Source organism: Xenopus laevis, chromosome 5S, assembly GCF_017654675.1.
Source record: "Xenopus laevis strain J_2021 chromosome 5S, Xenopus_laevis_v10.1, whole genome shotgun sequence".
Taxonomy (NCBI): Eukaryota; Metazoa; Chordata; class Amphibia; order Anura; family Pipidae; genus Xenopus; species Xenopus laevis.
In genome coordinates this window covers 140,628,787-140,654,181 of record NC_054380.1, presented here as the reverse complement: position 1 = coordinate 140,654,181, position 25,395 = coordinate 140,628,787, and the positions used below count along the sequence as shown (strand labels likewise).

The 25,395-nt window shown below is 37.9% G+C and overlaps 1 protein-coding gene across 1 annotated transcript; it reads left to right on the top strand.

The window, feature by feature from the left end:
- The first annotated feature begins 248 nt into the window (after positions 1–248).
- LOC108706156 lies at positions 249–19,248 on the top strand. The gene is made up of 20 exons (XM_041565136.1): positions 249–359; positions 458–495; positions 591–869; positions 963–1,109; positions 1,206–1,295; positions 1,387–1,533; positions 1,624–1,713; positions 1,808–1,952; positions 2,037–2,338; positions 3,501–3,708; positions 3,803–3,943; positions 4,040–4,173; positions 16,016–16,160; positions 16,245–16,546; positions 16,781–16,988; positions 17,080–17,220; positions 17,317–17,450; positions 17,603–17,809; positions 17,918–18,180; positions 18,523–19,248. The coding sequence occupies exons 2-20, from the start codon at positions 482–484 to the stop codon at positions 18,645–18,647; spliced, it is 3,222 nt and encodes a 1,073-aa protein (XP_041421070.1). The 5' UTR covers positions 249–359; positions 458–481; the 3' UTR covers positions 18,648–19,248.
- The last annotated feature ends 6,147 nt before the right edge of the window (positions 19,249–25,395 follow it).

The window sequence follows — 25,395 nt, the reverse complement described above, 5'->3', positions numbered from 1 at the left end:
TACCTTATAGCCACCTGCAGTTGGTCAGACTAAAGGTCTGGCAGAGAGTCTCCAGCAGGGTGAGGTCTGTAACACATTGTGAAGCTCAGGTATGGAGAGGTGTGAAAGTTCTCAGGCCTTCATAGGTCTTAGAAAATTTGTGCAAAGAGTGAAAATCAGACAGGACATTATCATAATCCCATCACTCCTATTGTTCCATCTGGTTCTCATCACTCCTATTGTTCCACCTGCTTCCTGGATGGTATAAATCTTCCCTTCTGAGCTCATTTTAGTCAGAACTTACTTTGACACACACTGATCTTGGAAGCTCCTCAAGCTCCTCTTCCTTGGCAATCCCACAAGTTTATCTTGATTATTTGGTGTGTTATTTGCTGTTACATATATATTAACCTAACATTGATTTGAATTTGACATTGTCTGAGCAGTTGTTAATAATTCCTGTTTTCTTACATTTTAGGACACAGAAATAATAATCCCTACAATGGCATCTAAAAGGTAAGTGTGTGACACAGTGATGATCCTAACTCTCTCTCCTTCTCACTCTCTCTCTGTTTCTCATCAGATTCACTGATGCTATTTTTCTTTTACAGTTCAAAAAATCGTAATTCTCTGGCCTGCAAATTCTGTCTCAGAATCCAGGAAAACCTTCCAGTGCATCTGAGAAGATCCTGCAGAAAAGGAGCTAAAACTGAGGAGATAGACAGGCTGGTCTCAGAAGCGAGAGAGCATATGCGCAATATCCTAAAAGGGCTGAGTGTTGTTAATTATCGTGACCTGGATTACAAGAACTCTAACCCCCGTGACTTCTTTGTACAATTTCTGGAAAAGAACGGGTGTTATGTAAGAGGAAAACCTGTGCAAGCATCCAGGTATGTATGGCACCTCCACTTTGTAACCATTTCCCTCTCTCTACTGTGTGTTCTCCATGTATTCCTTTCTCTAAATATATTGTTGTGTTTCAGGTTTTTCAATTCATCGCCTGAAATTCAGCAACTGGAGAATCCAGAGGAACAGTCTTCACAAGATGTTGAGACTTCAGACACTTTATCTGAGGATAACGTCACAGCAGAACCTGATTTGATGTCCGATCAAGTAGATGATGTTGACAGGTAGTAGATATGAGATTCTCTGTTCAATATGTAGAAATGTAATTTGAAAAAGACTTGTTATTGATGTTTATATTAATACATTGTTTTTTTATATAGTTCTGACATGTCAAGTGAGGAGGACGTAGAAGATCGAGATGTAGAATTTATGGGGTCACATGTTCCTGATAAAGGGCTGGGCATTGAACGGTAAGTTTTCTGGCTATATTTATCTAAGCGTCAATGTCTAAGTTGTAATATATTTTTAATATATTTTGTAATATATATTGTTGTGTTTCAGGTATTTCAATTCATCGCCTGAAATTCAGCAACTGAAGAATCCAGAAGAACAGACTTCACAAGATGTTGAGACTTCAGACACTTTATCTGAGGATAACGTCACAGCAGAAGCGGATTTGATGTCCGATCAAGTAGATGATGTTGACAGGTAGTAGATTGAGATTTTCTTTTTTCAAATTACATTTGTACATATTGAACAGCCTTGTTATTGATGTTTATATTAATGTTTTTTATATAGTTCTGACATGTCAAGTGAGGAGGACGTGGAAGATCCAGATGTAGAATTTATGGAGTCACATGTTCCCGATAAAGGGCTGGGCATTGAACGGTAAGTTTACTGGCTATATTTATCTAAGCGTCAATGTCTAAGTTGTAATATATCTTTTGCATTTTTATGAAGTGCCATTTTCTTTTTTTATTAGCAAAGAGATGACCTCCATTCAAAAACTACGAAGAAGAATGAAAAAGGCTGGAATGTACAGGAAACATTCACTCAGTTCAAAAATTCTTGTTGGCTTTCAGAGTTATCTCAAGGACACCTTATCTGTACCAAACTGCACACATGAGGTAAGAATCACACTTGGTTGTCTGAACTTTAACTGCTGTTGCTTTTCCGCTTTTGTGTATAATGTTCCTTTTATCTGATTTTAGGTAGCAAATGTTGCAAGATTCTTATACTTCATGGATCCCTCCAAACCATCTTTGAATTTTGTGTCCAGTATCGAGAGGACCAATGAATATTTTGACAAGCTCAAGGCATTTGGAAATACAAATTCAACTCTCTTTAACTACCTGAAGCACATCAGAAGGTTTGTCCGCTACCATCTCACTGCAACAAAGCTGATGGACAACAACAAACCATTATATGAGCAATGTGAGAGCTTTCTGGAATTAACAGATGACATCCAGAAGAGACTCCGAAAAGGAATTACAACGGAAACAAGGGCAAGAAAGTGAGTAATATTTCAATGTTTTTTTGTATTTTGTTTATTTTGTACTGACTTTTATGTTGTGTAATGTTAAATTGCAAGTTGACTACAAGAGGTCCTCTGCACTCAACCCATTATCAATATATTTAAGACAGAGACATTTTGTGCTACTGCTACTGAAAAATGCCTTACCCTTTAAACAACACAGGGATTGTTTGTCCATATATTGCAATATATTTAAGCTGAACAACTACGTCAAAGTCATCCCATATCTGGCCAGTCCTACGCTTAATTTTCATCTGATTCATTAAGAATTCTATTGCTTCATTATACATTTTACAAAGGGACTAAGTTTTACCTGCAACTTACTTGCTGCTTTCAAAATAAAACTCCCAAACTTGGCTGCCCTTTTATTAGACACCAGTGGGATCACCTGACTATAGTTGGGAAGGGTGGGAGCTACAACATGGAGCTGGTCACTGCTCCTGTAGAACTATAACAAACAAGGGAATAGTTATATATTATGTTATGTTATAGTTATACAGGAGCAGTGACCAGCTCTATGTTGTAGCTCCCACCCTTCCCAACTATAGTCAGGTGATCCCACTGGTGTCTAATAAAAGGGCAGCCAAGTTTGGGAGTTTTACTTTGAAAGCAGCAAGTAAGTTGCAGGTAAAACCAAGTCCCTTTGTAAAATGTATAATTAAGCAATTGAATTCTTAATGAATCAGATGAAAATTAAGTGTAGGACTGGCCAGATATGGGATGACTGTGACGTAGTTGTTCAACTTAAATATATTGCAATATATGGACAAACAATCCCTGTTTTGTTTAAAGGGTAAGGCATTTTTCAGTAGCAGTAGCACAAAATGTCTCTGTCTTAAATATATTGATAATGGGTTGAGTGCAGAGGACTCTTGTATTTGTCTATATGTATTTTGTGGTCACAGCCTCATTGCACCCCCGCCTAATGGTTTTAAAAAATAGTGGTGAGCACAACTTTCCCTTGTTTGTTAAAATTGCAAAGTTGGACACTGAATGTCCTCCAGTTGTGATGTTGTTCAGACATAAAGTAAAAGCAAAAGTTGCTTAAAAAACAAATTACTCAAGAGTAGTGATGAGCAATATGTGTAGTTGGGTATATCTTGAAATTATTCTAATATTTTTTATGTACTCTTATTTTCAGAGATCGTCTAATGTCTTCAAACCTAAAAACCCCAGAGGGATGTCAAAGGATTCTCTCAGTGGCCAAACCCTGTTTTCTTGAGGTACTGGAGAAGGTGAAGGCCGGGGTTCATGTTGGGGTCAAAGAGAAATCAACCATATTGTACTACCTGGAATCACTCGTGGTCCTGAAGCACCTCCAGAGACCTGGAGTTTTCAAAAATATGTTGGTGAGCAAGAATAGTCCATTGTTTTATTGTCACGTTGTTTGTACGGTTGTTGTTCTTGGTGTTCTTATGTTTAACTATTTACATTATTTTATAGGTGGAAGATTGGTGTAACAGGTTGCACCACACACACCAGGTCAATAGCCAGTCTGTGCGTTCAGCCATCATTGCCATAAAGGAGCAGAAGACTTCAGCACAGCTGACAGAAACCCTCATCCTGAATGAAGAAGAGGAGCAGGTATATGTGTAAAAATAACACTTAAAGCTAATCTCTGTTGTTTTTCTTATAATAAGAAAGGATGGGTTACTGACACCCATTTCTCTTCCCTTTCAGTGGTTTGCTATATACTACACAAAAGTAAGGCCTACGTTGATCAAGACCCACACAGATACAAAGATCTTCTTTATTTCTACAACTGGGGAACAAATTTATAATGTGTCCAATGACCTTGACCGCTTCCATCGCAGGTAAGTGTCAATATTCCTATCCTGCACCTTCTTTGTTTCACAGCTTGTGGGTCATGCAAAAAAATAAAATGTGATATTGTTTTGTAATATATTAAAAATGAAATCCTTTCTTTGTGTTGTCAAGGGATTGACTTTCACTTTTTTCCACTTAGATTCGGATTGACACCTGTCAGCAGTCAGGAGGCCCGGCGCATATCTGAAACACTTCTTCCAACTGATTCCTTCTTTAGAAAATTATTTCGCCGTTCTAAAACTTCTGTAGGCGGGATGTTTTATCCAGATAGAATAATTGGTACTATGGTGGCACTATGGTGGCATCAGCGGACATGCTCTCTACTGTAACCAACGACCCCCAACCTTCAGTGTCAAGGTAAATTTAATTTTTGTCTTTTTTATGTTTTCGGAGACTGAAAACCTAAATGCTGACACAGCAAAATTTAAATATTGGGTAATAACCAGATTTCATATCTTTAATTAGCAGAAGTGAAGAAGGCAGCGCCATAATACCAGGAGTAAAGAAGACTGGGAATCCAGGAAAAAAGCAGCAAAGAGAAGCAACAGTGGTTCCCGGGGAGTCAAGAGAGGACGCATATAACAAATTCACAGAGCTCTACCCCCTCAAATTGGATTCAGATCCTCCAGGGTTAAAGAAAGGAGTTGCCTGTTCCCCAGTCCATGGCCGATACTGTAACGACAGATGGCGGAAAGCACAAAACAAGATGCGCATTGATCATATCTCTGGTAAGACTAGTGGCATAACTAGATGTTACTGGGCCCCCCAGCAAATTAATTTTGACCCCCAACAAATCCACAGTTTGTGCTGTTTTACCAATGTTTGTTGAATCTTTTCATTAATTAGCTCCTCATGGGGCCCCCCCTATACCTTATGGCCCCCCCAGCAGCCGCAGGGTCTGCTTACTCTGTAGTTATGCCCCTGGTAAGAATTATATGTATTCATATATCATTTGTTAATTGTAATATATTATAATACTTAATGAGTGTTGTATGCAATGATATTTACTTATTGAAGTCTCAACACAGCAGTATATTAATAGTGTTTTTCGCTGTCCTCTAATTCTAGGACACTTCAAGACTAGGAACCCTAAAGAAAACAAAGTTAAGAAGATCATCCAGTCTCAGAGATGGAATCAAAATTTACCAACGCTTAAGGACATTATGGACAACTGCAGAGCTCAACTGGACTGAAAAGGTTTCCAGCAATATTGCCTAACAATATATTTTATGTTGAGGCTTTTGAAGATTTTGGTTATGGTTTCCGTCTTCTATTAATGGACCAGCCCCAACCTAGGTTGAAGGCTTGGCTAATGAGTAATGGCTCAGCTCCTGTATCCAGTGTTCCCTGACTTTTGGGTTCTGGTTATTATTTGCCCCTGTGCTATGGAGTTGACGGTTTACCTTCACCTGGTTGTCCCCTGTTTTTTAATTATTGGTGAACAAGTAAAAATGAATCCCTCAGCCATTCTTTTGTTTCATAACTATAAACCAGAGAACTTTACTAAAAAAAGATCTCTTACTGCAACTCCTCATAGCAGCTAAGGCACAAATCCCTATGTTATGGAGACAAAAAGTGATTTCAAGCAAAGGGAAATGGTTTCAAACAATAAATGACAGTTGCTTAATGGAAGAATGGAAGACTTGACAGCCTCAATAAACAATACATATTGGAATTATTCAGCTCCCTGGTTACCCTGGAAAGAATATATTCCAAAAATACCTTCTACTTAAGTATTGCCATAAAATCTCTACTAAAGCTGATTATTTTAAATTTAAACACTTACCTGAATTTAAGCAGACCTTCCCCATGAGAAACCTAGAAAGGAGTAAACGGGAAATAACACAAGAAATTTAAAGCCAATGTCTAGGATAGTTGACTTTTTCTGTTATAATTTCACACTTATTTTCGATATATGATTCAAAATATGTACATAAGAAATGTATGTTTTCTATGATGTAAAGTATACATATTGATATTGTATTAATGTATAAACAACTAAGGTGTAAGCTAATTTCTATGTGTTCAATAGAAAAGAATACAAAAAAAAAATAAGTGAGAGACTTTGTCACTAGTTGGCTATCAGTTTATATTGGCACTTTATACTGCTTGGTTGCAAATAGTTTTCTTCGAAAAGATTATTTCATTTGTCAGTTTGTATTCTCACTTGTGTGCAATAAAGTCTAGTTAAGCACAATTCCTGTCTGTTTTATAAGTTGCCATCAAAATGACATGGGCATCTAATTCTTTGGGCGCAGGTCTGCTGCATCTATTGACCTGGCCCACACTGGCAACATGAGAGCTACTGCCACCTTTGGAGGTTCCACTCTGTCAATAGATGATCCATGTGGAAGTTCAGATGTTCATATTGACTCAATGGATACACGGACCCTTATTAATTTTGGCAATGGGTGCTCTCCATAGTGTATTTCAATGCACCCACAATCTAGGGTGTGTGTATAAATGACCCCTTTTCTACCAGCAAGTCGTGTACACACAGTGATACAAAAACCATAGAAAAAGCTCTGGAAGATCTCTTGGTCTCCTCACCCTTTCTCCCTGGCTTCTCTTCTCCCTCTCTCATACCATTAAGGTGGGGTACAATGAGGCTGTGACCACACAATTCATATAGACAAATACAAGAGGTCCTCTGAATTTGAATGATATGCTATTGTCTACTTCCAGCTTACCTGTATGGTAAAATTGATTTAGATGCTTAAGATCTTTCCATAGTTGTAGATTGTCGATTATTTTTACAATCTGCTCACATGCTGGATTATCTTTTTTAATCTAGGTGTGTGCTTCTGTCTCCTCTTCCGTCATTAGTGGATGGTCACATGCAAAAGATGTTCCTTTTTCAATCCAGATGTGTTCATTGGCAATGTGATGAAGGACAGATGTCCACTTTGAATAAAGAAGAGCTTGCAATTTTTTGCTGACCACCAAAAATGGTTAATCATTGGTTGACTCCACAAAGCAATATCTTGGCGATTTTTCTTTTTACTGGCAGAGGTCAGTTATTTTTCTCAAACTTTTGGTATAGAGCCAAATATATTGATGGTCAATATCGGCATATTCCTCTCTTAGCAACTTTGTAATGATAGGACGTCAGTCACTTGTAATAATGGCTACATCTAATCCTTCATGTAATATCTCATCCAAGCATTCTTGAAAACTTTCTTTTTCTAGAAAACCAGATTTATTTATTTTTTGCAGTTTAAAATATTTTAAAATCAATCATTTTGTCAGTTAACATGTCCATGAAACAATATACACAGTATTTAGCCCAATGGCCAGGGCTATCGAATTGTCCATCTCCTGATAAACATAATCACTGCTCTTTGCAATTTTGAAAACACTTGTTTCTCTTCTTTCCAAAATGCGTCAATCGCTGGAAATAGAAAGCGTAGTAACAGTATGTGGTTTTTGCTATTGTTGGTATTCTGCAAATTTCCTTTAACTCAGACACTTTACTAAAATTTAACCCACTAAATAAAATGGAGGCACAAGCTGAAGATTGACAGCTGTAATTTTGTTTATTTGTGGTTGACTTTCCCAGATCAAAATGTTGTGGCCATTCAAACGTGTTCCAGTAACTGTTAACAAGGTGCCTTGAATTTATTCTTCATTCAATAACTGGAGAACGACAATCTACAATCAAACATGTTGAAAGTTTACATAATAACTTGTCTAAACAACTTTCATAAACAATAAATGTTCTCTCAATTAAATATTGCTGCTCGATCTAAACGAGGCAGATTCCATTTCAGTAGTTTCCCTGTTGATGGAAAATGCAAGTCACTATGGTCTTCAAGAGTTTCTTTGATGTTGTTCTCATCTTGGGGATATAACAGCACACATTGTACATCTTTATCTGCATTCTTTTTAGTTAAAGTTTGGGAAGATTTGTTTTTAAAAGTCAATCTGTGTGATATATTTGTAAAAACGTTTTTTTTTTGAGAATATATTTGAGAAATGTTCTTTTTTTGAAGAATGTTTTTGGAAATTTTACCTTCAGTCATAATGTAAGTTTAATCTTGAATATTCAGATCTGAAGAATTGTGTTTGATTATTTTGGGTGGTTGTCCACTCTCTGCATCTTCCAGTATCGATATTGTCCCACATGACCTGTTACCTTCTGGGTAGCCTGGCAACGTGTGGGTTCCTTTAACAGCCTGGTACAAAGTAAACATGACACACTTGCTGTATTTATAATAAGAGTGAATATGGAACTCTCTGTTTTACTACAACATGTAAATCAGAACCATGAAACAAATACCAACAATATCAGTAAAGAACAAAGTAATACAGTTAGTAACCAATTATTAACCCCTGTGGTGCATCACATATAACTGACAGTTCAGGCTGCTTGTTGTGTACACTTTACATTGGTGCCACTTATCTGTAACCCTGGTGTTGTATCTATGAATTCCAGTACATTGTATATCAAGTACATGGGTATATCTTGAGATTATTCTAATTTAGCTCTTATTTTCAGAGATCATTTAATGTCTTCAGAAATAAAAGCCCCAGAGTGATGTCAAAGGATCATCTCAGTGGCCAGACCCTGTTTTCTTGAGGTATTGGAAAAGTTGAAGGCCGGGGTTCGTGTTGGGGACAAAGAGAAATCAACCATTCTCTACTACCTGGAATCACTTGTGGTCCTGAAGCACCTCCTGGTTGTTTGACCTAATAAAATACATTTTTTACTTTTTATAACAAAGGTGCTGCAGCTGTATTTTTTATTTTATGACTATACAAACCCCTAGCAAGGGTTTCCAGACTGCTTTGTACCCAACTCACAAGGTTAAATAAGGTGGTTGAATCACACACAATATAGATTACTCTGAAGCATCTCCAGAGACCTTGAATTTTCATAAATATTTTGGTGAGCAAAAATAGTCCATAGTTTTATTTCATGCTCTTTGTACTATTGTTCTTACTGTTCATTTATATGTAATTGATTTGCTCAGACTCTCAATCCTCTGCTCAGACTCTCTCACCTGTAAACAAAGGAGGAGGATACTCGACTGGTCTGAAAAGATGTGGATTGGACACTCAGTGATACCAACAATCCATAAACTAGTGTTAAATACTTATGCATGCATATTGTATTAAATATAAAATGGTATTCACTGGTTTGCCCTATATATTGTCCTATATAATGTCATTTTGTCCATGGAGAATTTGTATGAAAGCAGAATTGACAAAAGCAGTTGAGATTACAGTCAAACACAGGGGCCTCCTTCACAGCTGTCCATGAGCATCTCCGAGCAATGATATATTCTGGGCACTCCTAAGGAATTTGCAACATTTTTGGGGGAAAATAGTTTCTTAATAATTCCATAGATGTGAGAAATCATTGTAACCAGTGTGGCCAATCTTGTTTCTTCTGATTATCAGTGTGTATAACATGGAGAATACATATAACCTTTTATCAAGTATTAAGGACATATGTATCAATGTTATATTGTGTTTGAACACAATAACTTAATGATCTCTATTTTATTAGGATTCTTTATAGCATAGCAAATACATTGTATTATGACATCTTTGTGGGGTCTGCACAACCAGACATCCATTGCTTGTTTTTATCTGCATAATGCAATGGCTCCTTTTACATGTTTTATATTTGGTAGAGTACCTTGGACCCTAGCAACCGGATGGCTGAAACTGGAGAGCTGCTGAATAAAAGCTAAATAACTAAAAAAAACACATATTTTTTTAAAAAATGAAGACTAGATGCAAGTATCAATCTCTACATCATACTAAACTCAAAGGTGAACAGCAACAACCTGATCTAAATAATCCTATTCAGAGACTTCTTCTTCAGAGTCAGAACTAGGGGTAGGCAGAAGAGGCACCTGTCTAGGACCTGCTCAAGGGTCTTTTGCCGACCCTTAGTCTGTATTCACTGTGACTCTGTGTTTGCCTCTGTGTCTCTTTTTTTCTTCTCTGAAAAGGCAGTGTGAAATTCCCAGAATCTCTTAGAAGACAGAAGTTCTTGCCCTTCTAAAAAGCTATAGCAAACATGATTCAGTTGAGTGCTAAAGGGGTAGTTCACCTTAACACAAAATTACAGCATGATGTAGACTTCAACGTTCTAAGACAGTTACATTTTTTCTTGTACAGCTGCCAGGCTTGAAATTCTAGCTGCTGTTCTTTTGCTATGAATAGGGGAGGGACTGAATAGAAAGATAGGATAAAGAATACAATTGAAGCTTTAAAGTTGATACGTTTTTGGTTGCCAGGGTCAGGGACACAGGCAATCAGAAAAAGAGGGCTTAACAGGGTGAATAGGAAATAAAACATTTTAAAGGATAAGTAAACCTTAAAAATAAGTAAATATAAAATTGATGAGGGTGCTATTCTAAACAGTTTGCAATGTACATTCATTATTTATTTTCTTTTAATTCCAAGATATTAAGGGATACATGTACTGTTAATATGAATGAATTTTGTTACAACAGCGCCACCTGCTGGTCAGTTTCCCACCAGTCTGACCAGCAAGTAGTCAAGGAAGTTGTCAGGAGAAAGAAAGAGGCTGATGTTCTTCTGCTTAGGAAAGATGTGAGAAAAGTTTATCAAGGTGTCAAATGTTATTCCTAAGCAGAAGAACATCAGAGCAGCCAGATGTTGAAAAAGATTCACACAGTAAATTTACTCAGGCAAGTTCTTGAAAGGGTCTCTGCCACTTATCAAGGAATTAGCTTTACACGGTGGGTAATAACATTTATACTCGACCCCCAGGTTTAAAGGAACAAACATTACCCAACTGATCATTCTCTACTCTGGGCTTTCTGTCCTTGCTGTAATTGTCCTTTAACAACTGGCTTTACAGCAATGCTTGTCTCCTGCATGAGGATAATATGTTCAGTTTAAATTTGGTAGATGCTGGTACATGGTAGCCTCTTGTTCTATGTTTATTTTGCAATGTCAAAAAGGCCTTGTGGAAACCGGTTGCCACCTGTCCAGTTTTGACAGCCCAGTTTTCAGGACAGAGACATGAGCAAATGTGTTTAGTTTTAACTGCATCTTTTGGCCATGCTCCACTTGTTGGCTCCATTTCTGAACCCCCTCTCTTACGGACATCTTTCTCCTCCTTAGTATAAATAAATTAACTTTTGTGCCAGACATCTTACTATTCTTCTAACTTAAGTGTATTGAATAAATTCTCAGTAGCTTTCTGTCCTTCCTCCAAGATAATTTACCTATAAGTTTGTGGTCTCCTTGTTCAATCCAAACAAGCCAAGCTTTTTTGTTATTATAGCCTATCAGAACATTTATAGATGGGATAGCTATAATTATTTTGGTTCACCAAGTACCATTGCACAACAATAAAAATATTCTTGAAGCAGAAATATACTGTGGATAATCTAATCAATTACCATTAACACCAGAATGGGCTTAATATATCAGTATTATTGACCCTACAGGCTCTGGGTGTAAAGGAGACTGAAGACTGTTAACAATTATCACCTGAACGTTAAAGCTAAATTGTCCCATGTCTTTCACGTGCCCTGGATATTTAAAACAAAGGATAAAAACATATAATAAGACTTTATTTGAGATATAGTAAAGTTATATAAACACACGTGTTGTATTTAAAGATACTGGTTGGTTATTGGAGAGCCGGGTAGCAGGCAATCCTCCCATTGTGCTAATCTAATGTGTATATCATTCTTATAATACAGTGGTATCAATGCTCATGGAGGTAAAGATACAAGATTATACAAAGAGGAGATGTTAGCCTTGAAGTAGTGTCCTTCTTGGAGTTTCCATCTCCATAAACATAAACATTTACATATTTGGTTTTGGCATATATGGAAGATGCAGGGTGTTACAAATCACACACACATATAGATATATGTAGTCATGTTTGTTTTAATTTGCTAATTCACTAATGCAGCAAGAAGAGTCTCAAATCAGGTTCCCCTCTGCAGCTAGCATGATAGAGTGGTGTGATTTGTGTGTCCCCAGAGCTCACACTTAATTCCCAGCAAGCCTGACACATGGGAATCAGACAGAATTGTGAGAATGTGCCAATAGGGAGACTCTGCTCAGACTCTGTCACCTATAAACAAAGGAGGAGGATTAGGCCGACTGGGCTGAAAAGATGTGGATTGGACACTCAGTGATACTAACAATGAGGAGATGGTATCACTTAAATACATGTTTTAAGGCATAAAACTAAAAATATAAAGTAAACAAAGTTGTAGACTTCTTGTTCCCCACAAAAGGCAAAGTAGCTGACAGTTCCCAGTGGCAGGACCAGGCCAGCACCAATGTACTTTTTTTTTTTATTCCTGGATTTTGTATTTACTTTACCTCTTTCCCCAGAAGAGCACAGAAATATGGGGGGGGCACCAGAATGCATCAGACCTGAAAGTGATATTAGGGCAAATGGACTGGGTAAATGAGACAGAACTGGATGTGTAGGTGATGACCAAAAGCAAAATAAAAAGAGGGGGAGGAACTACAAAGAGGAATTTAACAGAGGCAAGATAGAAACTGCCAAGAGTTTAAAAAAAATCCAGGAAACAGGAACATAACGACCATCTCTGAGCCTGGGTGCAGGCGATGCAGCTGGACCCCCTCCTGACGCAATATTTGCGGCAAATTTGCATGCATGTAAACCACAAACAGGCCTTGAGGGGGTGCAATTGAAGTAGTTCCTCCACTGCCAGGAGAGTAACATGGGAGAGTAGAATAAGGGACCACCTGTGAGAATATCTGGTGATATACTGGGCCTGCTGTGACACCCGTTACTTCATCCCTCCTTCCCTGCTGATGATTCCATGTGCGACAAATCCTAAATGACGCGCTCCTAATCCTAAATGTTGTGCACCTGCGCTGCTTTTGGGTTTGATGTGAGTGATTCGTCTCATGTCATTGCGATTGGTGCAAAATTCTAACATTTTTTCACATTGCCCAACATAAGGTCTATTATTTCCTGGATGCTATTTCTTCTTAGTCTGTCCTTTGCCCGTTTATTGACGATTATCCTGATTTTGAACTACAATATTGTTGTGTTTGACCCAGCCTGTGACCTCAACTACTCTCTTGTCTCCTGATTTGGTACTGCTCTACCCATTTGGTATTGGCCCGGCTTGACCCACAACCTCTCCTTATTCCCCTTTCCTCCAGTTAACGTTTGGTTCCCCTGTATTCCCAGAACTCTCTCCTGGGTCCTCTCATTATAAGACCTGGCAGCATCTATGTAGCGGAGGGCTCCTCCCAAAGTGAAAGGCGCCGGTTATAGGCAAAGGAGTGGGCCAAACCCAAGACCTTGGGGATTGTTCTGGGTTTGGGATTCCTTATGGAACACCATCCTGAATAAAAGTGTCAGTGTTGTAGCTGCTGCTGTCAGTCTGTAGTGTGCAACGCAATTATATGTAGCACTGCCCACACCATTCTCCCCTTTTTATTTTCTTAACTAGCCATTCTGGGGGGTTTCCCCATGTCAAATCCACCTCCCCTGTGCATTCAGCACAGTCTCTTGTTGTGTATAATGTCAGTGGCCTCAGCCTTTCACTGTTTATTTTGTGCCTCTGCACCTGGAGGAATGGGAACCAGGACTGGAATGGATGAAGCTGCTCTGCTGAGTATTTGATTCCTCCCTCTTCCCAAGTATCCGTTTGTGTGATATAGATCAGACGTGCCCATCTGGGGGTGTTTTCATCTAAAGTGTTCTTTTTACTCCTTCCTTGCATATAAATATCATGTAAATAATAAAATATATATGTGCATACACTGTCCTATGTTTGCACTCTTTATATTTACACATAGTTAAGTTTTTATTATACAAACATAAAACCAAATATATTAGGCTACAGAATAGAAGTATTTAAATATTTAGTGAAGTGTATGGAACATTACATACACAGAAACACATGGTAGGCTTTGTATATCATATATCTCTACAACATCTATCTGCTATCTATCTTCTATTTGTCTTTCACTCTCTATATCTATCTAATCATCTATCTTCTCTATCTATCATCTATTTTACTGAATATTACAGTACCTTATAGCCACCTGCAGTTGGTCAGACTAAAGGTCTGACAGAGAGTCTCCAGCAGGGTGAGGTCTGTAACACATTGTGAAGCTCAGGTATGGAGAGGTGTGAAAGTTCTCAGGCCTTCATAGGTCTCTGATAAAGTGCAAAAAGTGAAAATCAGACAGGACATTATCATAATCCCATCACTCCTATTGTTCCATCTGCTTCTCATCACTCCTATTGTTCCACCTGCTTCCTGGATGGTATAAATCTTCCCTTCTGAGCTCATTTTAGTCAGAATTTACTTTGACACACACTGATCTTGGAAGCTCCTCAAGCTCCTCTTCCTTGGCAATCCCACAAGTTTATCTTGATTATTTGGTGTGTTATTTGCTGTTACATATATATTAACCTAACATTGATTTGAATTTGACATTGTCTGAGCAGTTGTTAATAATTCCTGTTTTCTTACATTTTAGGACACAGAAATAATAATCCCTACAATGGCATCTAAAAGGTAAGTGTGTGACACAGTGATGATCCTAACTCTCTCTCCTTCTCACTCTCTCTCTGTTTCTCATCAGATTCACTGATGCTATTTTTCTTTTACAGTTCAAAAAATCGTAATTCTCTGGCCTGCAAATTCTGTCTCAGAATCCAGGAAAACCTTCCAGTGCATCTGAGAAGATCCTGCAGAAAAGGAGCTAAAACTGAGGAGATAGACAGGCTGGTCTCAGAAGCGAGAGAGCATATGCGCAATATCCTAAAAGGGCTGAGTGTTGTTAATTATCGTGACCTGGATTACAAGAACTCTAACCCCCGTGACTTCTTTGTACAATTTCTGGAAAAGAACGGGTGTTATGTAAGAGGAAAACCTGTGCAAGCATCCAGGTATGTATGGCACCTCCACTTTGTAACCATTTCCCTCTCTCTACTGTGTGTTCTCCATGTATTCCTTTCTCTAAATATATTGTTGTGTTTCAGGTTTTTCAATTCATTGCCTGAAATTCAGCAACTGGAGAATCCAGAAGAACAGACTTCACAAGATGTTGAGACTTCAGACACTTTATCTGAGGATAACGTCACAACAGAACCTGATTTGATGTCCGATCAAGTAGATGATGTTGACAGGTAGTAGATATGAGATTCTCTGTTCAATATGTAGAAATGTAATTTGAAAAAGACTTGTTATTGATGTTTATATTAATACATTGTTTTTATATAGTTCTGACATGTCAAGTGAGGAGGACGTGGAAGATCCAGATGTAGAATTTATGGAGTCACATGTTCCCGATAAAGGACTGGGCATTGAACGGTAAGTTTACTGGCTATATTTATCTAAGCGTCAATGTCTAAGTTGTAATATTTTTAATATATTTTGTAATATATTGTTGTGTTTCAGGTATTTCAATTCATCACCTGAAATTCAGCAACTGAAGAATCCAGAAGAACAGACTTCACAAGATGTTGAGACTTCAGACACTTTATCTGAGGATAATGTCACAGCAGAACTGGATTTGATGTCCGATCAAGTAGATGATGTTGACAGGTAGTAGATATGAGATTTTCTTTTTCAAATTACATTTGTACGTATTGAATAGCCTTGTTATTGATGTTTATATTAATACATTGTTTTTTATATAGTTCTGACATGTCAAGTGAGGAGGACGTTGGAGATTCAGATGTAGAATTTATGGAGTCACATGTTCCTGATAAAGGGCTTGGCATTGAATGGTAAGTTTACTGGCTATATTTATCTAAGCGTCAATGTCTAAGTTGTAATATCTTTTTTTACATTTTCATGAAGTGCCATTTTCTTTTTTTATTAGGAAAGAGATGACCTCCATTCAAAAACTACGAAGAAGAATGAAAAAGGCTGGAATGTACAGGAAACATTCACTCAGTTCAAAAATTCTTGTTGGCTTTCAGAGTTATCTCAAGGACACCTTATCTGTACCAAACTGCACACATGAGGTAAGAATCACACTTGGTTGTCTGAATGGTAACTGCTGTTGCTTTTCCGCTTTTGTATATAATGTTCCTTTTATCTGATTTTAGGTAGCAAATGTTGCAAGATTCTTATACTTCATGGATCCCTCCAAACCATCTTTGAATTTTGTGTCCAGTATCGAGAGGACCAATGAATTTTTTGACAAGCTCAAGGCATTTGGAAATACAAATTCAACTCTCTTTAACTACCTGAAGCACATCAGAAGGTTTGTCCGCTACCATCTCACTGCAACAAAGCTGATCGACAACAACAAACCATTATATGAGCAATGTGAGAGCTTTCTGGAATTAACAGATGACATCCAGAAGAGACTCCGAAAAGGAATTACAACGGAAACAAGGGCAAGAAAGTGAGTAATATTTCAATGTTTTTTGTATTTTGTTTATTTTGTACTGACTTTTATGTTGTGTTGTGTTAAATTGCAAAGTTGGACACTGAATGTCCTCCAGTTGTGATGTTGTTCAGACAAAGTAAAAGCAAAAGTTGCTTTAAAAACAAATCATCAAAGTAGTGATGAGCAATATGTGTAGTTGGGTATATCTTGAAATTATTCTAATATTTTTTTATGTACTCTTATTTTCAGAGATCCTTTAATGTCTTCAAACCTAAAAACCCCAGAGGGATGTCAAAGGATTCTCTCAGTGGCCAAACCCTGTTTTCTTGAGGTACTGGAGAAGGTGAAGGCCGGGGTTCATGTTGGGATCAAAGAGAAATCAACCATATTGTACTACCTGGAATCACTCGTGGTCCTGAAGCACCTCCAGAGACCTGGAGTTTTCAAAAATATTTTGGTGAGCAAGAATAGTCCATTGTTTTATTGTCACGCTGTTTGTACGGTTGTTGTTCTTGGTGTTATGTTTAACTATTTACATTATTTTATAGGTGGAAGATTGGTGTAACAGGTTGCACCACACACACCAGGTCAACAGCCAGTCTGTGCGTTCAGCCATCATTGCCATAAAAGAGCAGAAGACTTCAGCACAGCTGACAGAAACCCTCATCCTGAATGAAGAAGAGGAGCAGGTATATGTGTAAAAATAACACTTAAAGCTAATCTCTGTTGTTTTTCTTATAATAAGAAAGGATGGGTTACTGACACCTATTTCTCTTCCCTTTCAGTGGTTTGCTATATACTACACAAAAGTAAGGCCTACGTTGATCAAGACCCACACAGATACAAAGATCTTCTTTATTTCTACAACTGGGGAACAAATTTATAATGTGTCCAATGACCTTGACCGCTTCCATCGCAGGTAAGTGTCAATATTCCTATCCTGCACCTTCTCTGTTTCACAGCTTGTTGGTCATGCAAAAAAATAAAATGTGATATTGTTTTGTAATATATTAAAAATGAAATCCTTTCTTTGTGTTGTCAAGGGATTGACTTTCACTTTTTTCCACTTAGATTCGGATTGACACCTGTCAACAGTCAGGAGGCCCGGCGCATATCTGAAACACTTCTTCCAACTGATTCCTTCTTTAGAAAATTATTTCGCCGTTCTAAAACTTCTGTAGGGGGGATGTTTTATCCAGATAGAATAATTGGTACTATGGTGGCATCAGCGGACATGCTCTCTACTGTAACCAACGACCCCCAACCTTCAGTGTCAAGGTAAATTTAATTTTTGTCTTTTTTATGTTTTCGGAGACTGAAAACCTAAATGCTGACACAGCAAAATTTAAATATTGGGTAATAACCAGATTTCATATCTTTAATTAGGAGAAGTGAAGAAGGCAGCGCCATAATACCAGAAGTAAAGAAGACTGGGAATCCAGGAAAAAAGCAGCAAAGAGAAGCGACAGTGGTTCCCGGGGAGTCAAGAGAGGATGCATATAACAAATTCACAGAGCTCTACCCCCTCAAATTGGATTCAGATCCTCCAGGGTTAAAGAAAGGAGTTGCCTGTTCCCCAGTCCATGGCCGATACTGTAACGACAGATGGCGGAAAGCACAAAACAAGATGCGCATTGATCATATCTCTGGTAAGACTAGTGGCATAACTAGATGTTACTGGGCCCCCCAGCAAATTAATTTTATGACCCCCAAAAAATCCACAGTTTGTGGTGTTTTACCAATGTATGTTGAATCTTTTCATTAATTAGCTCCTCATGGGGCCCCCCCTATACCTTATGGCCCCCCCAGCAGCCGCAGGGTCTGCTTACTCTGTAGTTATGCCCCTGGTAAAAATTATATGTATTCATATATCATTTGTTAATTGTAATATATTATAATACTTAATGAATGTTGTATGCAATGATATTTACTTATTGAAGTCTCAACACAGCAGTATATTAATAGTGTTTTTCACTGTCCTCTAATTCTAGGACACTTCAAGACTAGGAACCCTAAAGAAAACGAAGTTAAGAAGATCATCCAGTCTCAGAGATGGAATCAAAATTTACCAACGCTTAAGGACATTATGGACAACTGCAGAGCTCAACTGGACTGAAAAGGTTTCCAGCAATATTGCCTAACAATATATTTTATGTTGAGGCTTTTGAAGATTTTGGTTATGGTTTCCGTCTTCTATTAATGGACCAGCCCCAACCTAGGTACAAGGCTTGGTTAATGAGCAAGGCTCAGCTCCTGTATCCAGTGTTCCTTACCAAGTCCCTGACTTTTGGGTTCTGGTTATTACCTGCCCCTGTGCTGTGGAGTTGACAGTTTACCTTCACCTGGTTGTCCCCTGTTCTGTTCTGTAATTATTGGCGAACAAGTAAAAATGAATCCCTCAGCCATTCTTTTGTTTCATAACTATAAACCAGAGAACTTTACTAAAAAAAGATCTCTTACTGCAACTCCTCATAGCAGCTAAGGCACAAATCCCTATGTTATGGAGACAAAAAGTGATTTCAAGCAAAGGGAAATGGTTTCAAACAATAAATGACAGTTGCTTAATGGAAGAATGGAAGACTTGACAGCCTCAATAAACAATAAATATTGGAATTATTCAGCTCCCTGGTTACCCTGGAAAGAATATATTCCAAAAATACCTTCTACTTAAGTATTGCCATAAAATCTCTACTAAAGCTGATTATTTTAAATTTAAACACTTACCTGAATTTAAGCAGACCTTCCCCATGAGAAACCTAGACAGGAGTAAACGGGAAATAACACAAGAAATTTAAAGACAATGTCTAGGATAATTGACTTTTTCTGTCACAGTTATTTTCCATATATGATTCAAAATGTGAACATAATAAATGTTTTCTATGATGTAAAGTATACATATTGATATTGTATTAATGTATAAACAACTAAGGTGTAAGCTAATTCTATATGTTCAATAGAAAAGAATACAAAAAAAAGAATGAGTGAGAGACTTTGTCACTAGTTGACTATCAGTTTATATTGGCACTTTATACTGCTTGGTTGCAAATAGTTTTCTTCTAAAAGATTATTTCATTTGTCAGTTTGTATTCTCACTTGTGTGCAATAAAGTCTAGTTAAGCACAATTCCTGTCTGTTTTATAAGTTGCCATCAAAATGACATGGGCATCTAATTCTTTGGGCGCAGGTCTGCTGTATCTATTGACCTGGCCCACACTGGCAACATGAGAGCTACTGCCACCTTTGGAGGTTCCACTCTGTCAATAGATGATCCATGTGGAAGTTCAGATGTTCATATTGACTCAATGGATACACGGACCCTTATTAATTTTGGCAATGGGTGCTCTCCATAGTGTATTTCAATGCACCCACAATCTAGGGTGTGTTTATAAATGACCCCTTTTCTACCAGCAAGTCGTGTACACACAGTGATACAAAAACCATAGAAAAAGCTCTGGAAGATCTCTTGGTCTCCTCACCCTTTCTCCCTGGCTTCTCTTCTCCCTCTCTCATACCATTAAGGTGGGGTACAATGAGGCTGTGACCACACAATTCATATAGACAAATACAAGAGGTCCTCTGAATTTTAATGACATGCTATTGTCTACTTCCTGCTTACCTGTATGGTAAAATTGATTTAGATGCTTAAGATCTTTCCATAGTTGTAGATTGTCGATTATTTTTACAATCTGCTCACATGCTGGATTCTCTTTTTTAATCTAGGTGTGTGCTTCTGTCTCCTCTTCCGTCATTAGTGGATGGTCACATGCAAAAGATGTTCCTTTTTCAATCCAGATGTGTTCATTGGCAATGTGATGAAGGACAGATGTCCACTTTGAATAAAGAATGGTTAATCATTGGTTGACTCCACAAAGCAATATCTTGGCGATTTTTCTTTTTACTGGCAGAGGTCAGTTTTTTTTCTCAGGCTTTTGTTATAGAGCCAAATATATTGATGGTCAATATCGGCATATTCCTCTCTTAGCAACTTTGTAATGCTAGGACGTCTGTCACTTGTAATAATGGCTACATCTAATATTTCATGTAATATTTCATCCAAGCATTCTTTAAAACTTTCTTTTTCTAGAACACCAGATTTATTTATTTTTTTTGCAGTTTGAAATATTTTAAAATCAATCATTTTATCAGTTAACATGTCCATGAAACAATATACACAGTATTTAGCCGTATGGCCAGGGCTATCGAATTGTCCATCTCCTGATAAACATAATCACTGCTCTTTGCAATTTTGAAAACACTGTTGTTTCTCTTCTTTCCAAAATGTGCCAATCGCTGGAAATGGAAAGCGTTTTTGATAGTAACAGTATGTGGTTTTTGCTATTGTTGGTATTCTGCAAATTTCCTTTAACTCAGACACTTTACTAAAATTTGACCCACTAAATATAATGGAGGCACAAGCTGAAGATTGACAGCTGTAATTTTGTTTATTTGTGGTTGACTTTCCCAGATCAAAATGTTGTGGCCATTCAAACGTGTTCCAGTAACTGTTAACAAGGTGTCTTTAATGTTTTTTTTCTTTCAATAACTGGAGAACGACAATCTACAATTGAACATGTTGAACGTTTACCTAATAACTTGTCTAAACAACTTTCATAAACAATACATTTTCTCTCAAATAATTATTGCGGCTCATATTGCTGCTCAAACATTTTATCAAAGTCTTCACTCACAGACTGAGAGTCCTCTATATCCCATGCTGGTGGCACATAATCAGGATCTGCTGGAAATAGTTTCCTGACTCGATCTAAACGAGGCAGATTCCATTTCAGTAGTTTCCCTGTTGAATTTGATGGAAAATGCAAGTAACTATGGTCTTCAAGAGTTTCTTTGATGTTGTTCTCATCTTGGGGATATAACAGCACACATTGTACATCTTTATCTGCATTCTTTTTAGTTAAAGTTTGGGAAGATTTGTTTTTAAAAGTCAATTTATGTGATATATTTGTAAAAACGTTCTTTTTTTGAGAATATATTTGAGAAACGCTCTTTTTTTGAAGAATGTTTTTGGAAATTTTACCTTCAGTCATAATGTAAGTTTAATCTTGAATATTCAGATCTGAAGAATTGTGTTTGATTATTTTGGGTGGTTGTCCACTCTCTGCATCTTCCAGTATCGATATTGTACCACATGACCTGTTACCTTCTGGGTAGTCTGGCAACGTGTGGGTTCCTTTAACAGCCTGGTACAAAGTAAACATGACACACTTGCTGTATTTATAATAAGAGTGAATATGGAACTCTCTGTTTTACTAGAACATGTAAATCAGAATCATGAACAAACAAATACAAACAACATCAGTAAAGAACAAAGTAATACAGTTAGTAACCAATTATTAACCCCTGTGGTGCATCACATATAACTGACAGTTCAGGCTGCTTGTTGTGTACACTTTACATTGGTGCCACTTATCTGTAACCCTGGTGTTGTATCTATGAATTCCAGTACATTTGTAATCCGTTCATGTGCATCTCTACGCTATTCCCAGAGAGTGCAGTGTCCAGTAGTCAGTCCTGACTCTCCTTTTGAATAGAACTGGGCCAGTAACTAAGCCGGGGTGACCGATCCTAACGGGCGCTGGAACCTGGGGTCTAATCTTCCCTGATCATAGATGAGACCTGACTAATGAACCTTCTGCTTCTTATGGAACAATTCCCTGAGTCCCTAACTGGGCCCTAGATCTGCAATAGCTACAGTGAGGCCTATTGGAACCGGAACCTGAGGGGCCTAAATGAAGAGTGAAGTACACCTCCCAACATTTTGGAAATAAAAAGAGGGACAAAAAAATTGCCGCACGTAGCGTGGCAATTTTTTTTGGCCACCCCCATTTTTGTGGCCACCCCCCCTTATTACCATGTTCATTTTACAAAATTTGGCAGGTTATGAAAGTTTGAACACATTTCTGTGTTTATTTTTTCCAGTTATTACAGTTTTGCTAATGAAGGTGAATTGCCCTTTAAGCTGTGAGTCTAACTTCCCCCAAGGGACCGGTTATCTTATATTGTTACAATTACTCATTTGCTGATCTCGAAATTGTTATAAAAGTTTCCAAGTGCACCTGGTGGCTTTTCTGGGCTCTCTTCCAAAAGCCAATTAAGTTAGAAACATGGGGGTAAATTTATCAAAGAGTAAAGTTCCGCCACTAGAGTGAAATTCCGCAGCTCTCAATTCATTTCTATGGGATTTTGAAAGGCGTATTTATCAATTGGTGAAAGTTCACCCTTTGATAAATACGCCTTTAAAAATCCCATCGAAATGAATGGGGAGTGGCGGCATTTCGCTATTAACTTCACTCTTTGATAAATATACCCCATTGTTTCTTTTTCTGGCTTTTCAGTGCAAACGAGGGACTGCGGGTTGAGCTGTCAAAGGAGGGACTGACCCTCTAAAAACAGGACAGTTGGGAGGTATGTGTAAAGTCCTTCCCTGACTGACACACTAAGTGGAACTGACAGTTGGAGCATCTTTCCCTGCACTTTACCAACTTTACCTCCGGGGGGATCTCTGTCTCCTGCTGCTGCCAGATCTGTGTCTGCTCTCTCCTTGCCTTCCTGTCTTGCCTTTCTCTTTCCCAGCATTCCTCACACAGTCACATGGCATCAGCCTTGCTGTTTCCGGATTGGCTAACACTGACTGCCATCTGCAGGCTGGAGGTGACATTTGCATCATCCTCATGTGTCTGACTATTACAGTATATTAAGATCTGTGTTTTTAAAGATTGTTGGTACTGCATCATTCTGTAGCTTGCATAGGCTGCCTTGTATTATACAGCTGGTTGTATCAAATCTTTGGTAACAAATTCTATACTTATCAGTTTTTTTCCTTCAAAGACTTTCTTTACAAACTCCTAAACTTTCTGTGAACTGGTCAGTTTGAATGAGCCATGATATCTAGGCCTTTTGGGAATACATGTAAAATGATATCAGGAAATTTGTCCTTCTGACCTGTCTTCTGTTTACGAGACAATTAGACATGACTATAAAGTAGAAAATACACGTGGTCAGTTTCAAACACAATAAAAGGCTAAATTAATAAAACTACGTGTTATTTGTAATATGTTTCTCATTATAAATATGTTACATATGACATCCATGCTTTGCTCCGCCAGTATGTAGGACTAGCTGTGGCGCTTCATTATACTGGTGCCAAAATCCCAGCCAACATGGTCAATGTAGTGGCCCTGGTCACCAACATCTTGGAGCTCCAACTCTATGTCGTCCACTGACCTAGGGACCTGGTGTGTATATCTGTGTTCCTTGTACATCTGATTTTTACCCTATTGTGTCTAGTTTATGCTGCACTGTCAAAAGTGTTTTAACGCCAAATTATAGACCATTGTATTAGGATAATGATCAATAAGTATTGTTTTTATTCACCTGTGTTTTGTACCTCAAGCAATAGGGTCTCAAAGTATCAAATGAATCAACAAATGCTCCAACTATATAAAAACAAATAAGCAATAGCACCGACATAGAAAACAGAGTACTGTCTTTTTTGGCACATACTAAAATACAACCTATGGTTTTAGAACAATATGTATTGTCAGTTGAATAGAAGCAGAGGTGGATTGGTCAATCAGGTGGTCTTCAAACAGATCCATGGATAGGATGGTAGCAGTGGCGTAACTAGATGTTAATGGGCCCCACAGCAAATTAATTTTAGGGCCCCCAACATATCCAGTGTTTGTCCTGTTTTACCAATATATGTTCAAATTGCTCATCAATGAGAACCTCATGGGGCCCCCTGTACCTCCTGGGCCCCCCTGCAGCCGCAGGGTCTGCTTCCTCTGTAGTTACGCCCCTGGATGGTAGTCAAAACAGTCAGCAACGTTAAATGCCAGGTGAATTTGGGGTTCAAGAACTTCATATACCATGTTAAGCCCACCCAAAAAACATAAGCATTAGATATATAGAACAATGTTCAAGTTTGTGTCATAAATGAGGCACAAGGAAGACCTTTACTCACAGATGCAAAACTGAAGTACTGAGAGTTGAGCCTTTTAGCAAGAGGAGTAGGAGTAGAACACTACATAGAACAGGTCTCATAATTAGGGGCCCATTCACTATGTTCGAGTGAAGGAATAGAGGAAAAATAGTTCGATTTCGAATTTTTTTTTGGCTACTTCGACCTTCGATTACTACCTTCGACTTCGAATCGAACGATTCGAACTAAAAATCGTTCGACTATTCGATAGTCGAAGTACTGTCTCTTTAAAAATGTCTTCGACCCCCTAGTTCACCACCTAAAAGCTACCGAGGCCAATGTTAGCCTATGGGGAAGGTCCCCATAGGCTTCCTAACAATTTTCTGATCGAAGGATAATCCTTCGATCGATGGATTAAAATCCTTTGAATCGTTCATTCGATTGAACGAATTGCGCAAAATCCTTCGACTTCGATAATCAAAGTTGAAGGATTTTAATTTGGCAGTCAAATTAATTAACCCTCGATATTCGACCCTTGATACATCTGCCCCTTAGTGTCTAAATATTTAAAAGTCCCAGAAATAGTGGAGCAGAGCAAATGCTGTTAAGTGAACAGACCGTTCTCCTTTCTGTGCAGGTTACTCAGGAATTATTGGAGAAGAGATGCTGAGCTACAGGTAAGTTCTAATTTGCTGCAATTCTGATCATATTTAACATCACTCTTTCAATGAGTGGGATAAACAAGGTGAAACGGGGAGTTGTAATATGCTGAGTTAGTTAATAAGCAAACCAACAATTAGTCTAATTATTCTCTGCAGGTGTCCAAGATACAAACCAGAAGAAAAGATTTTTGACAAAATATATAAACACTTTTTACACATTCATAAAATAATTTTAAAAAAAAAAGAGTCGCGTATACAACGCT